This window comes from Ursus maritimus, unplaced genomic scaffold (assembly GCF_017311325.1).
Source record: "Ursus maritimus isolate PB19 unplaced genomic scaffold, ASM1731132v1 scaffold_15, whole genome shotgun sequence".
Classification (NCBI taxonomy): domain Eukaryota; kingdom Metazoa; phylum Chordata; class Mammalia; order Carnivora; family Ursidae; genus Ursus; species Ursus maritimus.
This window is the reverse complement of record NW_024423897.1, coordinates 15,334,460-15,349,437: the sequence shown is the minus strand read 5'-3', so window position 1 is coordinate 15,349,437 and position 14,978 is coordinate 15,334,460. Positions and strand designations below refer to the sequence as shown.

The 14,978-nt window shown below is 46.9% G+C and overlaps 1 protein-coding gene and 1 long non-coding RNA gene across 5 annotated transcripts in view; one reads left to right on the top strand and one right to left on the bottom strand.

Annotated features, from left to right (window-relative positions):
* The window catches only part of EBF1 (EBF transcription factor 1), a 389,762-nt gene extending 384,659 nt beyond the window's left edge, over positions 1–5,103 (bottom strand). For all 4 annotated transcript variants that reach the window (XM_040630353.1, XM_040630354.1, XM_040630355.1 and 1 more), the window contains exon 1: positions 4,528–5,103. In XM_040630353.1, coding sequence (XP_040486287.1) covers positions 4,528–4,719 — 192 coding nt within the window. In that variant the 5' untranslated portion in view covers positions 4,720–5,103. The remainder of the gene's footprint in view (positions 1–4,527) is intronic.
* On the top strand, positions 195–13,551 carry LOC103664534. The gene is made up of 2 exons (XR_569059.2): positions 195–1,031; positions 12,995–13,551. It is a non-coding gene; the product is annotated as an uncharacterized LOC103664534 (long non-coding RNA).
* The last annotated feature ends 1,427 nt before the right edge of the window (positions 13,552–14,978 follow it).

Genomic DNA, 14,978 nt, shown 5'->3' with positions numbered 1-14,978 from the left:
TTTTTTTTTTTTTTTGTAATGATCACAGGCCGGTGGAGGACAGGAGGGGCTGGAGTTTCCTTTTGTAGAGGTACCCTTCACTTGAAGAAGCAGGAAGAAAAAAAAAAGCCCTGATGGCAATTTAAGAAACAATAGACTCAACTCGCGCTGCCGGCTTTGCTACTTCAAGTGTCATTTTCCACAACCAGGCAAGTTTTTTCCTCTCTCTCTTTTTTTTTTCCTCCTTCTCTCCCAACCAAAGATGTTTCTTTCCTTTCAGTGCGTATAGATGAGGAGGACGCTGGTTGCCGTAGACAGATACACCAGAGAGGGAGAGTGGGGTGGGGGGAAGGGGGGAGAGAGGGAAAGAGGAAGGGGGGGGAGGGAAAGACAGAGAGAGAGAAAGAGAGAAAGGAGAGGGAGAAAGAGAGAGGGGTGGACCCTGCTGGATGGAGATTCTGTTTTCTCCTTGCTAAAATAGAAGTGATTTGCAGGCTTTCCCTATGGAATCCAGTTTGACTCTCCCCAGAGCTAAACACAGGCACACTAACCCCAAAGGGAGGAGGCGGGGTTCGCGCCTCACAGGCCTGCCCCTTCATTTGCATAACGTCATCCTTCCGCCTCGCAGTAGCCAATCGCGGCTCAAGGAGCCTGCTGGCTCGCAGCGCCGGGCCACGCTCCCTCATTAACATCCCTCTCCGGGTGGCGCAGGGGAGCTAGCCAAAGTTCCTCGCAAAGTGGCGAGCGAAGGATCGCTGAACACCGGCTTCTATGCTGGGAAAGAGCTGGGCTGAGCTGGGCAGAGCCGGGCTGGAGAGGGGAAACAGACGGAAGGGAAGGGCGATATTGTTCTCAGGGATTTGAGCTGGGGTCTGCATCCTGGTCGTTGCGGTCCATTTAGCATCCTCGCCACGCCCTGAGCGCACTCGCGGTGCACTGGCTGCGCCCTCCCAGGGCTGATGCTGCGTCCTGCTCCGCTGTTCTGGGACGTCGGGGGCAAAAGTGGAGCAGACGGGAGAGTCCGGGCAGAAAAAGCAGGACGCGCGTCCCAGGTGCCCACCTCTTCGCTTTGAGGAGGGGGTGGTGGGGTGGAAAAATGGGTGCTCGAGGTTGGGGCGGGAGATCGCGGAGGGCACTTGTCTCCACGCCGGGAGAGGTGCGTGAACCCTGGGCCCCGGCAAGCGAGGCCCTGTGTGTTCCCCAGGGAGTATGGGACCTGCACCCTGCCCGTAGTCTAGCTTCTGAAATGGTTCTTGCTCAGACGCTAGTCTCGAGGCCGCCGGTGTTGGGCACTATCCTCAACAAGCTCACCTATCTTGAGTAATCCGCGGGATATGTAAACGGTGGACTGAATGCTGTCACGGAGTTGTATGGGGATGCATTTTTAAATTTATTCAGATTCAATTCCCAACCCCTCACCCCTGCCCTAAAGTGGTTTTTTCCAAAGCAACAACGTCTCCGATTAGTTGGTTATTTAATGTAGGAGTTCTCTCTTCCTCATTCTTTCTGTTAGAATTGGGGACTTGTGCAAACCCTCCCCAACATCTGCTCCTGCCAGTTGTCCTGAAAGAGAGAGATTGAATTAAGAAAGTGGGGGGGTGGGGGTAGGAGAGAGGGAGGGAGAAATGGTCTCCTACCTCAGACCTTTCTTTATATATGCTTGTGGCTGGCAAAGAAAATAGCTGGAAGTTTCTGAGTAATGTGCCCCATCATTTTTTAGCAGGTTGTAACCTCTAATAAGCACATGGTGAACTTCTGTTTCATTGCCCTCAAAGGAACTCCCTGACTGCAGCCAAATCTGCTAAGGACTCCTTGGGGGAAATTCTCTGCCAGAAATCCAGGTCCCCTTTCTGCTGGCCTTCCTTGGCCCTTTGATTTAGGAAGCTCATGGGGTCAGTGACAGAACAGTACACATGCCCATGTTGAATGGATGGAGACAGGCGAGAATTATTCTTTGTGCTCTTGGCAGAGCAGGAAAGTGAGAGCCACTTCCTGATTCCTAAACCAGGAAAAAAAGGCTGTTTCAGGCTTGTGAGTACATGGCCACTCTCCTCAAACACTACTTTATCTTTCTGCATAAAGCCTGTCCAGCTCCCATACCATTTAATCTGGACCACTAATGTGCTGAGTGCTTGTCCCTGGTAATAATTAATAATTAATGAGATCTCCACCAAGACACTCTTGAAGAGATCTGTCTGAACCATCAGGATCCCCATAGCATCTACCAGAGTGCCTGGCACACAGCACGTGTTCAGGATGGTTATGCTAGTGGAGAGATTGGAAGGATTATAGGTTTGTGGGGAGAGGAAAGGGGGAGTTGGACATTCTGCATCTCTATAGAATTTAAATGCATAACTGAAACCGAGCCTGCTGAAAACTTCCCAAAGCTCCAAGCTTAACCTCCAAGGCCCAAAGAGTCTCCAAAGCCAATCCCTTCCCCTGCCTGGACCATCCCCTGCCTTCTCTAAGGGGATCCTTCAAGCAAGGAGGACCAGGAAGCAGAGGCTACTCTTCTGTCAGTGAGTCCCAGATAGCCATAGCAAAAAACTCGAGCCTCCCTCTCCTTAATTGCCTGAGCCTCCATTTTACTCTCCACTGAACTATATTCAGGGCTCCAAGTTGAGTCTGGTGAAGTACATACCCCAGTGATGGGGAACACACACTGTGATGGGGATCAGATCACTGCCGAAGGGAAGCAGCAAAGGTGCCAGAGAAAGGAGAGACACGGCCACTATGAGGACCAGGATCAGTGTGAAGCACACAACAGATGGATTTCTAGGAGATCAGGCAGAATCAAGAAGCACTCTGCAGATGCTGTATTTGTTGAGGGGCCTGAAGCTGCCTGTTGCAAAAGGGAAATTGGCCCAGAGAAAGAAGACTTCTGCAGCCCAATTCCTGCCCCAGTGTAGGTAATCTCCAGAAACCAAATAAGAGGGAGGCAATCTCCACATCTGCCAGGCCATCCAAGGAGGAAAAACAAAAGATGGCAGGAATATTTTGATGAGACTAATTCCCTGGCTGTCAGAAGCAGCAGATACCTCACCTGGGAGGGTGAGGACTTTCTTTTAATCAAGCAGAGCGTATTCATAGCTTTTCTTCTGGGCATCCTCGTGCTTTCAAACTGGCTTTCTCACCCAGTAATAAATGTTTAAGTAGAAAGGAAGCTAAAGAGAAGCAGAAAAGAGACAGAGAGGGTGATAGAAAACTGGGAACAACACCCAGACTAGCAGAGTAGTAAGTTTTTGTTGGATTTCCTCTGGTGAATAGTGAACCAGCGATGGCAATTTTAAACTTTGAAAAATTCCTTAAACACTTGTCAATCTTCTCTCATGTGGGTTTAGCATCACCTCCAGAAGGCCAAACATGTGTGTGGAGGGGTACTATAAAGCTGTACTGAGACTAATGTCATCTTTTAAATATTATAGTCACTTCTCCTGTGAAGAAAAATACTGTATGTATAGCATTGTCCAGGCTTTATAGAGTATCTGTGATATGACTTTAGGGTGGCTGATAAAAGTAATCCCCAAATTCCCCTCATCAGCCTAATCATATGGGGGAAATGCAGATTTCCAGGCCGTGTCCAGACCTGCAGAATTAAGGAGGGAAAAAGTAAGGGGGGGAAACCCTGTGCATAAGAAAAATATACAGCGAAATGGATTTGTACGTGGAAGAAGCCATTGGAAAGGCTTGATATTTCCCCTGAAGTTAAGGGTCCCGCTGAGCTTCTCAGAGTTTCTTCCGAAGTGAGGGTTAGCGTCCGCGCCCTCCCTCGTCATTACTCCCAACAGTGGACGGGGCTACCCAGGCCTCAGGGTCTCCTAGCGTTGGCGGAAGCTCAGGCCCGCCGGTGAGCAAGACCACCCTCCACCTCGAACTTTGAAACCTTCTCACTCTTAGCCATCCCAACCCTCCCAAGTCACAGGGAAATCAATATCCTTTCCCAAAGGGCATCAGTTGCCTCAGTAACTTTCGGGAAGCGCGGGCGGGAACACACGCTTCCCTCCGCCCCCCAAAAAGGAGCAGAAACGAGAAAAATACAGCCGAACAAGCGGGATGTCCCGGGGAAAGAGGGAATCTTCTCGGCTCGTCCGCCCCCAGGAGGCCAGACTTGGGACCTGTCACTTAGAAAATTCCCTCCGTCTCCGCTTCCCTTCCAAAGACGCGCCCCCAGAAGGGCCGCCTGCCCGGGGAAATGCCCCCTTCCTTTGGCGGCTAGTCAGAGACCGCTTAGAGCGAGATCGAAGGAGAGACGCCTCCTTCGGTGCCGGGAAGAAGGGACAGGGAAAGCGGGGACGATGGAGGCCGAAGGCTTCAAGTTCCTCCGCAGGCGGCCGCTCTGGCGGCCTGGAGTCGCGGCCCGGGGCGGGCAGGGGCCAAAGCGCGGCCCGCAGGAGGGGAAGAAGCCTAGGGCTGGGCGGCGGCGCGGGGCGAGTGAGGACCCGAGCGGGGCGCAGCTCGGCAGGGCCCCCGAGCCGCAGCCGGCTGCCCGCGGGAGTGGCCCCGCCACCCGCGCGCGAAACCCTGCGGCTGCCCCTCTGAGACCTTTACCTCTGCCCTTGGAGAACGTGTAAGAGCAGCAGGCCACGCTTCCACCGGAAATCCGTCTGTCCCACCTCCTTGCTCGCAGCTTTCTCTGGCAAGCGGTAGAGGGAAGGGGGCATTCCTGCGGCCCCTGAAGCCGCTTTCAGACCCCCAGTGCTGCAGAGGCGGCCGGGTTTGCTCGCCCAGGCTGACTGACATTTCCAGTCCCTGGGAACGCGCCTCTCCCCATAGTACAGGCAGGGAAACTGAGGTCTAGGGAGGAACAAAGACACCCGCAGACAGCTAGGACAAGGGCTTGGGGCGAGAAGCTCGAACAAATCTTTCCCAGATCGAGCCTGCGGACTCGCTCGGGTTTCCCCTGGGGCGGTCCCCAGATAATAATAGATACCATTTGTTGAAGGCTTTACGGGCATAAACTCACTGAATTCCCACAAGGCAAAGAAGTCAGGTAAGATCGCCCCCATTTTACAGGTGAGGAAACTGACGCCTTGCAATTGAAATGAAACAACCTGTCCACCGCCTCACTGCAAATAAAGTCGCCGAGCCCAAATTTCCCGTCTGTGCCCTTAGCGTAAGATCCAAACCACGCAGCCGCCGCGCATTATCTCTGGAGTTTGCCTTGATGCTCCCCCGCCCCGCACCCGCCCCGCCTTCCGCACAGGGTTCGCTGATCCCGGTGGCTCTCGAGCCCCTGGGCGTCCAGGATGACAAAGGAACACGGGCGCAAGTTGCTGTCCGAGGGCAGGCAGCAGAAGGGAGAGAGGAGGGGGAAACGGTTCTGAAATGTTCTAATGCGTGGGCTGGATGCGCATCCCCGCGGGCAGATACTGACACGCGTCCTTCACTGCAGTCCCAGACAGGGCGCGCCAGGTTTGGCTCTGCCACATTTGCTCTGTGACCTCCAGTCAGCCGCTTCTCCCAGTCCTAGCTGAGGTCTTAGAGCTCCAGGCGCATGCAGAGTCGTGAATTGTTACAGACTAAACACGACTTTTCGGGGATGCCTGCGCCGCCCATCAGAGGGCAGAAATCTGTACACCTGCGGATGCACTTTAATAGAGGAAGAGCATACGGCCTTGGCACGTATAGACACCATAGACAGCTAAAAACTAGAAGTCTTCTGAGCCGAGAGAATACAGTTGGAGGCACCGCCGGAAAGGATCTCCCGATCCGAGGCTGTCCTGGGGCGCAACCCATACCCCACCCTTGGCCCTTCCCCACAGTCCTCCAGCCCTCTTGCGTGGAGTCTGATCCGCGAAGGGCCCTCGTTCCTGCTGCAGAAAGAGTCTCCAGGATGCGAGAAAAGAGCATGCCCGGCTGTTTAGAAATTAGAATCTCTTCAGTAGTGCAAACTCAAAAGGAAGAAACTGAGGCCTGCCCGGATTTGAAGGCGAAGAGAGGGAGACATAGGCCTCTTTGCTTAGGGGAAATGTAGACGAAAGGGGAAGTTTTGCAGAGGAGCTCGGGACGCCTGGGTCCCAAAAAGTTCGCACTTGTATTTTCTTTGAAGCACAATCCATTAGATATTTACGCACCGTTCGACCCTTCGAGGTCTTTGTTGGCCGCCGAGATGCGAGAAGAGTGTGATGTGAGCGTGTAAATGTTTGTGTAAAGGAAGAGTGGCTGCATGTTTGTGGGCCGGTGCAGTACGTAGGAGAGTGTGCCAGTGAGTGACAGCGCGCGCTTGGGTGCGGGTGCGCGGGTGCGCTTCAGCAGGATTGTCGGAAGCAAGCTTGAGTACACGTGAGCATGGGTAAAGAGTGTGCATGTGTTAAGTGTAGGTGTGTCTCATTTATGTGAGCATGCGTGTGCAGAAATGCTATGTGTGCAAGAGCACCGTACGCTGTGTCTGAGCCTGAGCTTACACGTGGTTCGTTTGTCCATGCGTGCAGGTGAAACCCAGCAAAGTCCCACAAATCTCAGGGCCCGTCAAAGGAAAGGCAGAGGCAGGAATGCAGACTGAGCGCCCCAAGGCGGGAGCCGAAACTGCTGAGCCTTCGGCCTGCAGGGAGCAGGGAGCCGCCTACCGGGCGCGGGACTGGCCCGGAGGCCGCGGGTTAGCGCCCAGCTCGGCTCCGGGCAGGCGAGGCAGGTTCCCGCTGGGGCCCACAAATTACCGGGACCGCGCTCGCAACGATCCCTGCTGGGCAGTTCCGAGCTCTTAATTGTTCCTCGCGGACAGTTTCTGATTATTGATGCCGTGTGCCCTAAAAGAGACCGCTTCCGGGTTATTTGCTTATGTTTTTATTATCGTTATCACCGTCATTATTTGGTGGCTGTATGAAGATGGTGCCAAAGCCACCGACACAGCCCTACCCCGCCGCTCGGCGGCTGCCCCCGGCGTGCGGTAACCCGCGGACGCCCGGATCTTCCCTTACGTGGAGCCACAGCGCCACCTCGCGATCCCCCAGCTTCCCTCCCGTCACTGCCACCCAAGGCAGAGCTTTTCCTGGTCCAGGCCCCCAAATTCCCAGTACTGGATGGTTTTCCATTCGCTTTTTCTTCCTCTTTCCCTCGCTAGAACGTTTCACTTCGCTGGAGCCTTGAGATTCCCCAAACACACCTTGCTGAGCAACCTTTGTACACGACCGGAATGCCTACACCCTTCTCCATCTGGAGAAATTCCGCCCTCTTTAAAATCACTCGGCGCAAAGTTCACCTCTTTCATGAAACCTTTCCAAACCCGGTCTAGGCAGTCAGTTGTGCCTTTCGCTGATTTCCCTGGTGCTCATATCACGTTGGACAGGAAATCTTTTCCAGGTGTCTCTTTCCTTTCCCTAAGCAAGGAGCTCACCTCCAGTGACTATTTTTTGCATATAGCAACAATAGCAATAAAACTTGGTATTAACTGAACGTACTCCATGGAGCATCTTATGCAATGTGCTATGCTAAGCAACTTATTCATTATCTCGCTTAATTTCCCCAGAAAACCACCGAGTAAACATCAGTATAATTCCCCAGTTTGCAGATGAGCCTAGAGAATTCCTGTCTAAGGTTGCGTTGCAGAGTTCAACCCAAGTCTGTCGGTCTGATTTTTAAAATCTCTTTTCTTAACCTCTGTGCCTTGCAGTCTTACTCAGCTCTAAATCCACAGGCTTTAAGACAGGACCAGGCACAGAGTGGACATTCATATATTTATGAATAAATGAACCACAGCCAAGATAATGTTTTTTCTCCAAGAGAGTTGGGCTAGAAAAACACTGCACTTATCAGCTACCTTGATTGAAATGTTACCACAATGATTTATCCCAAAAGTGTGTCCCACTACTAATGAGCTGCACGACTTTGGTCAAGTCACGTCATCCTCAATTTCCTCATTTTTAGAAGTAGGTTTGCTGTCTTAAATGAGGAAAAAATGCAAGGTACTCTATATAAGCCCTTGTACTGTAATCAATATTCAGTAAAAGTTGGCTATTCATACAATTATTAATGATCATTTTAAAAACTAAGGCACAGAACACAAAACTGACTTACCCCTAGTCACAGAGAATGCACCATACCTCTGTATAAAATTATCTCATTATTATATCTTCATTTTCATCTTGGACATAAAATATGTAGTAAAATATGTTTAGTTTATTGTGGTTGGGGTGTTAATGTTAACCCTGCTCTGTTATAAAATTTTAAGGGGCAGGGGGGAAAGATATAATTAAACAGTAAATCAGCAGGCTTTGACTCTCACCCTTTCCTCCTGCTTTGTAGCTTTTTACCAAGAAAGATCTAAAGAAAGACAATAAAAGTGCTTATTGTTCGGGAAAGTACAAAACTCTATTTTTTAATTCTGGGGACATTCTGAGCTAGTTTGAGTTTTCCCCACTTGAAACACTTTGTTGCTAGTAATACACTAAAAGTTTAAAAATATGTATCTAAGCAAATGATTGTACCCAAATAAAAAACAAATGAGGGTTGTTTAAACATATTCCAGACATCAGACATTTCTCAAAAGGCTAAGTTTTAGAGGTTCAGGGTCTCTTTTAGAGTGACTCATTAAATAATTACTGCTATTAGCAGTTTAAGTGAAAATGAACTTTTCTGTCTGAGCAGGCTGTAACTTTCCTACTACCAAATTATTTTAGAAAGACTATTGACCAGTATAGTAATGTCATAAAGAAACGAAAAGAGTCTGATAAAATTCACAAAAGGCATAAATGTGTCTCTCCATGTAGCTGGCCCACAGTGCATTTTCAGAAACTTTATCCCAGCCCCAATTTATTTTAGTTCATTTGTACCTGCTTCCCATTCTATGCAATACTCTTGTATGCAGATGAAGAAACAAATTCAGGAAACTTCACCTGCAGCAAATTAATGTGTTAAGATTTTATTGTAGAGCTGACAGATATTTTATTATCTTTGGGGATTTGAGTCATATTGACGGTGAGACAGTGTCTTTTTGACAGTTTGGGGAGGGGCATGTCTGTTCTGTTTTCTTTTCTTCTTTATCTCTAAAATGGTAGCCATTAGAGATGTTCACCAAAATTATGGCTTTCCTTCTTCCAGGTGCATAGTAAGAGTAGAGATCCTGATTCTTCTGCCTTTAGATGTGACCCTGTGATTTGCTTTGATAAATGAGGAATCATCAGTAATTTTTTTATGTGTTATTTAGAGACAAAAGCTTTAAGAACCAATGTGCAATTCACCAAATCCCCTTCACCGTGCTGTATCTGCAGGGGACCCCCACATGGGGTTTCTTTCAGCCTGCCACTCTTCACAAAGATAAGGTGGAGTAGAGACCGCTCCAAGCACAGTGCACATTTAACATGCGTGTGAAATAAACTTTTGTTACTGTAAGTCCCAGAGGTTTTTTTATGGCAGCTTAACTGAGCCTTTCCTGACTAATATGCCTACGAAGGTAATACATCTTTCCTTCCTTCCTTCCTTCCTTCCTTCCTTCCTTCCCCCCTTCCCTCCCTCCCTCCCTCCCTCCCTCCTTTCTTTCTCTTTCTTTCTTTCTTTTTCTTTGATAATGTTAAAATTCTTCTCCCAGAGTGAAAGACTTCCATATCTAATTAAATAATTAGATAATACAATTAATTCAACTAGAAACCTATACCTCAATTCATACATTTCCTGTGGGTCAAAACATCATTTAGAAAACCCTGAAATGGGCAAAACAACTGAATTTTAGAAGTGCTGAAAAGGAATCTCAGAATCATTGCTGGACCTCCCCAGGAATTTCGGGGGGCCCTTTGCCTGCCTGCAGATACCCAGTGAAGGGTGGGCCATAGACTCTGATTCAAAGAGATTTCCTTAACGACTGTGTGAGGGGACAGAGAAACATCACTCCCTTCAGTGTGGTCGCTCCCATAATTTCAGGATGCAGAAAGGGAAGAATTTGGCTAACCAACTTATATTTAAGGAACACGACCTAGGGCAACCTATTTAATTTTTCTAGACTTTACTTTCTTCATCTGGAAAATGAGAGTATGAGACAAGATCGCCTTCAGGACGCCATCCAGTTCTACTAAGCCGGAATTCTGAGATATTCGAGTGACAGCCCTTGCAGGAGTTGAGGCTACAGTATAAGAATCTTCTTGTGCTTCTATCCTCAGCACTACTTTGGGAAACATTTTCAATTTTTTCATGCTCATCCCAACTTAAAACAACTGCTTCTTGGGCAAGATAGTGCTTTTTTTCTTCCACTTCAAATTTTTTAGAAAAATGGGCCATGTAGATTTGGGGCCATGTAAAATGCATTGTCACTTTCTAGCCAAGAGGGGAAATTTGCTTTTTTATTCAAGAAGTATTCTTTTCAGGTTTCATTATCAGACTATCTAAGGAAATTTCTTGTGAATTTTCAGGAAGCTTGTATGACAAAATATTGATTGTGTGACAAGTGCTGTAGCGTGGAATCGTTACTCTCTGTTCTTTATCCTTAGGGTGGTATGACTGATTGCCAGAAACAATATTGTTACCTTCATTTGGATAATAATTTACAGTTGACAAAGCGGTTTCACATCAGTTATTGCCTTGATTCCTCTCAATGAACCATGCAAATGACATTTCTCCCCCATTTCACAGAGGAGGAGCTGAGGCTTAGATTTGCCCATGCCATGTGGCTAGCAGCAGCAGGGTTTGGCCCTAACCCAAGAGCCACAGCTGCCTATGAAATTAAGAAAGCTGTCTGCAACTTTACTGGGGAATAGAGAGTGTGGAAACCAGGCCACAGGGCACCCCTTTACAGAAAGATGCAGACGTTATTTCTGTCAACCAATTCCTACTTTCTCTCTAGTCTGGGCACCCCAAAAGATTGTAGTCCTCTCCTTGAAGTGAGTTGTGGTCATCTGACTTCCTCAAGGCACAGCATTTACTTAAAGGTAAGAGAACCCCCAGAGGACTCACTCCCCTCCACCAGGGGTTATTGAGGGTAGCTCCATCAGTGTGGGTCTGCTGTCATGACCACAATGAACAGAATTCTTTAGCAATATGCAACAGATTTAATGTAAGCAAGTGGCTTAAGCCACTAGGACTTGGGCTTGTTTGTTATTGCAGCTTTACCTAGTCTGTCCTGACTGGTACAGTTTCCTAATTCAAATTGAAATATTTTGTAAAAGAGAGCTATCTCTGTTGGGTGGACTCTTACAAAATTGAGTTATATACACATACCTTTTAGAAAGGAAAAATTCTTCTGGATCTCTCGTGTCTTTATTTAAACTCATTTTACTATCTCACTTAAATATGCACGAGCATAAAACTAGGGACACATTCTTCAGGCAGATAGCATTTGAACAACCGTGACACCAAATTACAAAGTTAATGAAAAAGGAAAACTGCACAAAACCAAAGATTCATAAATGAAAAATAATAACATGTGCTGGATAACATTTTGTAGAAACTAAATTGCCACTCAAATATCAACGTGGTTCTGAGTTCAGTAAAGTAGGTTCTTTTGAAAGTGGCCTTTCTAGATTACTATGTCCTGTGTAATGTCTCAATTCTTCTACCACTTTTCTCTTTCTTCTTTAAACTGCCTCAAAGCATTCCTGAATTCCTACGGTGTAGGAAAAGCTTAAAGGTGTCATTTTAGTACCAAACCCACCTCTGTCCTTTTTTTTTTTTAACAGCCTATGACAATTAGGAATCACTGTTGTCACCAATAAACCCAAACTAAAATTCGAGCTTGGAAACTTTGTGTCGGTCCTCAGGTTTAAGGTAATTATCCAGCTACGTCTGACTGTGCCTAAGTTTTTAAATGACTTCTCCGTAATGACTTGGCTGTGCTTAACAGCTGTTTTGAGGAACAGAGAGGACCGAGTGAATGGAAGACTCTAGGGCAGCACCAGTCTGTGGAGAACTGCTCTGTTTTCCTCCTGGGCCTCCGGTAGACTGAATCTCTCAGCTTCCCTAGCAGCAGCTTTGGCTATAGGGCTGAGTTCTGGTCTACAAAATGGAGGTGGCATTGATGGAAGCCATTTCCAGACATAGCTCATAAAAACCTCCCACACAGTCTTTCGCTCCTTTTCTTCCCCCTTCTGCAGGCTGAATCAGAAAATCCAAGACAAGATTTCAATGCTGGAGCGCAAGGCTCAGCAAATGTTTTCTGTAAAGACCCTGATAGGCAATATTTTAGGATTCGTGAGCCATAGAGTCCCTGCAGCAAGTACTCCACTCTGCCGTCTTAGTGTGAAAGCAGCTACAAAACACAGGTTATACATGATGAATGAGTATGGCTGTGTTCCAATAAAACTTTATTTACAAGAAAGTTCACAAAAACCGTAGATCAAATTCGGTCCATGAGCCATCGTTGGCTGACCCTGCCGTAAACTATGTCAGAATCACAAGGCAGAAGGTTGATCGGTTCACTTCATGTGAACAATTTGCTCCCTCTTACGTTCAGTCTCTGGAACATGTGGCAAAGCCAGCCGTGGGTTCTTGCTCAGCTACTGTGTAACAGCACTCTAGAGCTCGTCACCTACAAACCCGCCAATACACCACCATTGCAGTTGGGTATTTTTACTCCTAATTTATTAACAGGAAGTCTGAGACTCAGAGGGGTTAAAGAACTTTTCCAAAACTCCTATGTTGGCAATATCAGAACCCTAGGCCTGCCTGAGTCCCAAATACCATGCTATCAAAAGTTGGATTTTACAGCCTCTGGAATCTTATCCACCTTCCCTACTTGAAATGTATTTGTTGGGGAACAATTAACCTCAGGATGAGTAATTTGTCACCATTCTGTGCGTGTTTCAAATTTTCCCATTACACAAGGAAAATGAGAAAAATATGTCCTAGATAACACAGAGGAAAATGCTTCATTGTCTTAATTGCCTTTCTATTTCAATCAAGGAAGGCATTTAATTATTTCTGAACTATATTCAAAACTCTCTCTCAAGAATATTACTCTCCCCAGGTGAGTTATCCAAACCTGTGCAAAATATTTCTCAAGTCTGAATATTAATATCAAACATTTATTGAGTATTTTTATATGCCGATGACTATTTAAATTTTCTCCATTTATGATCTCATTTATTCCTCACAGCAAATCTGTGAAGTGGAAATAGTCCTTATTCTCCTGGAACAAATGAGGAAACTGAGATACAGAGACGTTAGAGAGCTTGTGCAAGTTCCAAAGGCAGTAAGTGGTGAAGTCAACATTCCATCCTAGGCCACCCCTGGAGGACACATGACTCCCTTCACCCGTCTGCTGTGCTGACTCTGAAGAGAGTCCCCCTTTGAGATTATGTGGAAGACTCATGAAAGATGACTTGAGTCAGCTCCTCAAGGGGCATTCCGAACCCCAAGCCTCTAGAATTTGAGGTGGGTCATCTAAAGTCTACAGAGTCAAGAGGGGCAGAATCTGTCCGGCTTCTTGCACAACCTGAGGCAACAAGGAGCCCTTGTTGTTGCTGAACACCACCACCCTGGGCCCTGAAAATGCCCACATGACATTCACTCAGTCCCCTACATCAACTTCATCATCGCCATTGGAAACCACAGGGAGAGGAAACAACTTTTCTATGATATGTACTTTGAGGCCATTACTCTTACCTCATTACTCTTACTTCACCAGTAAAAAATAAAGAACAACCAATTCTGTATTTACACTCTAACATTGAACGACATGAGCATGTGTTTTATAAGTAAGAAAAAGAAAATATTTTCTGGTATGATGGACTATACCTTTGAAAAGCATATACTATAAAACAGAATAGAGACTGAATTTTGAAATGTGTGGCCACGTTGTTAAGAAAGCTGACACTTGCCAATTGCTCCTAATTGTTTAAACTTGACAATAGGTAAACTGAGGACAGTAACAGGACCCTTACATTTTTATATTTTATAATTTGGGTTTAAAAATGTTGAGTCTTCATAGTAGTCTTACTCTTGATTTTTTTAAACCATTTAAAAGATTACTTTATTTATTTGGGGGCGGGCAGAGGGAGAGGGAGAGGGATACAAGCAGACTCCCCGCTGAGCAAGGAGCCTGTCACATTTAGATTTGTGAAAACATACAGCCTTGAGACATGCAAGCAGATGTTTAGTAAAGACTTGAACCATATTCTTAAACACCTGGAATTAGGTAAAAAATCTAAACAAAGTTCATTTTCTCTGCATATATACCATATGCTAGAACTGTATACTAGTGTATAGTCCTTCACAAGTATTTACGCACTCCAATTTCCTTATGTTCTGGAGAGACCATGGACATGTTTGAGGGTGTGAGAGACTAAAAATACTGTCATTGAGCTTCCATTTTCCAATCAATCAAAGCAGCTGTCATTCAGATCAACACCTCTCCCTCCCACCCTGCCCCACCCCATCCCCCCTGCCACGGCCAGTTCAAATATTTTTTACATCTCCTGAAGAAAAAAAATTAAAAAAACCTGAAGTGCCAAAACAACAGTGGGGTGTTTCTAGGCCAGTTATTGAAGAAGCACCTGTAACCAGAGAGATTAGTGAACCATTGGACACTATAGCACTTATGCCCCAAAGCATTTTTGGTTCCTGTTCCCTTGGGCTTCTGCACAGGGTCTGCTGGGGGGAGGGGAAGCATTGGTCAAGGCTCAGAGCCCATCCAAGGGGACCTCTTCACAGTAAGCTTGGATTTCTAAAGAGATACATTATCAACGTCAGTGCAAAGCTAGTCTAAACCTATTCCGCTTTCCCCAAAACCGGGAGACTTTTGGCCCCAGACTGGCCGTCAAGTGGATTTATACTCCAATACTCACAGCCTGAGCTGGTTAAGAAATCTTAAATTGTGGGGCGCCTGGGTGGCACAGCGGTTAAGCGTCTGCCTTCGGCTCATGGTGTGATCCCAGCGTTCTGGGTTCGAGCCCCACATCAGGCTCCTCTGCTATGAGCCTGCTTCTTCCTCTCCCCTCCCCCTGCTTGTGTTCCCTCTCTCGCTGGCTGTCTCTCTCTCTGTCGAATAAATAAATAAAATCTTTAAAAAAAAAAAAAGAAATCTTAAATTGTGAAATAGTTTAAAGTGGTAGCCAACTGGTAAGGCATCCAGGAACTCG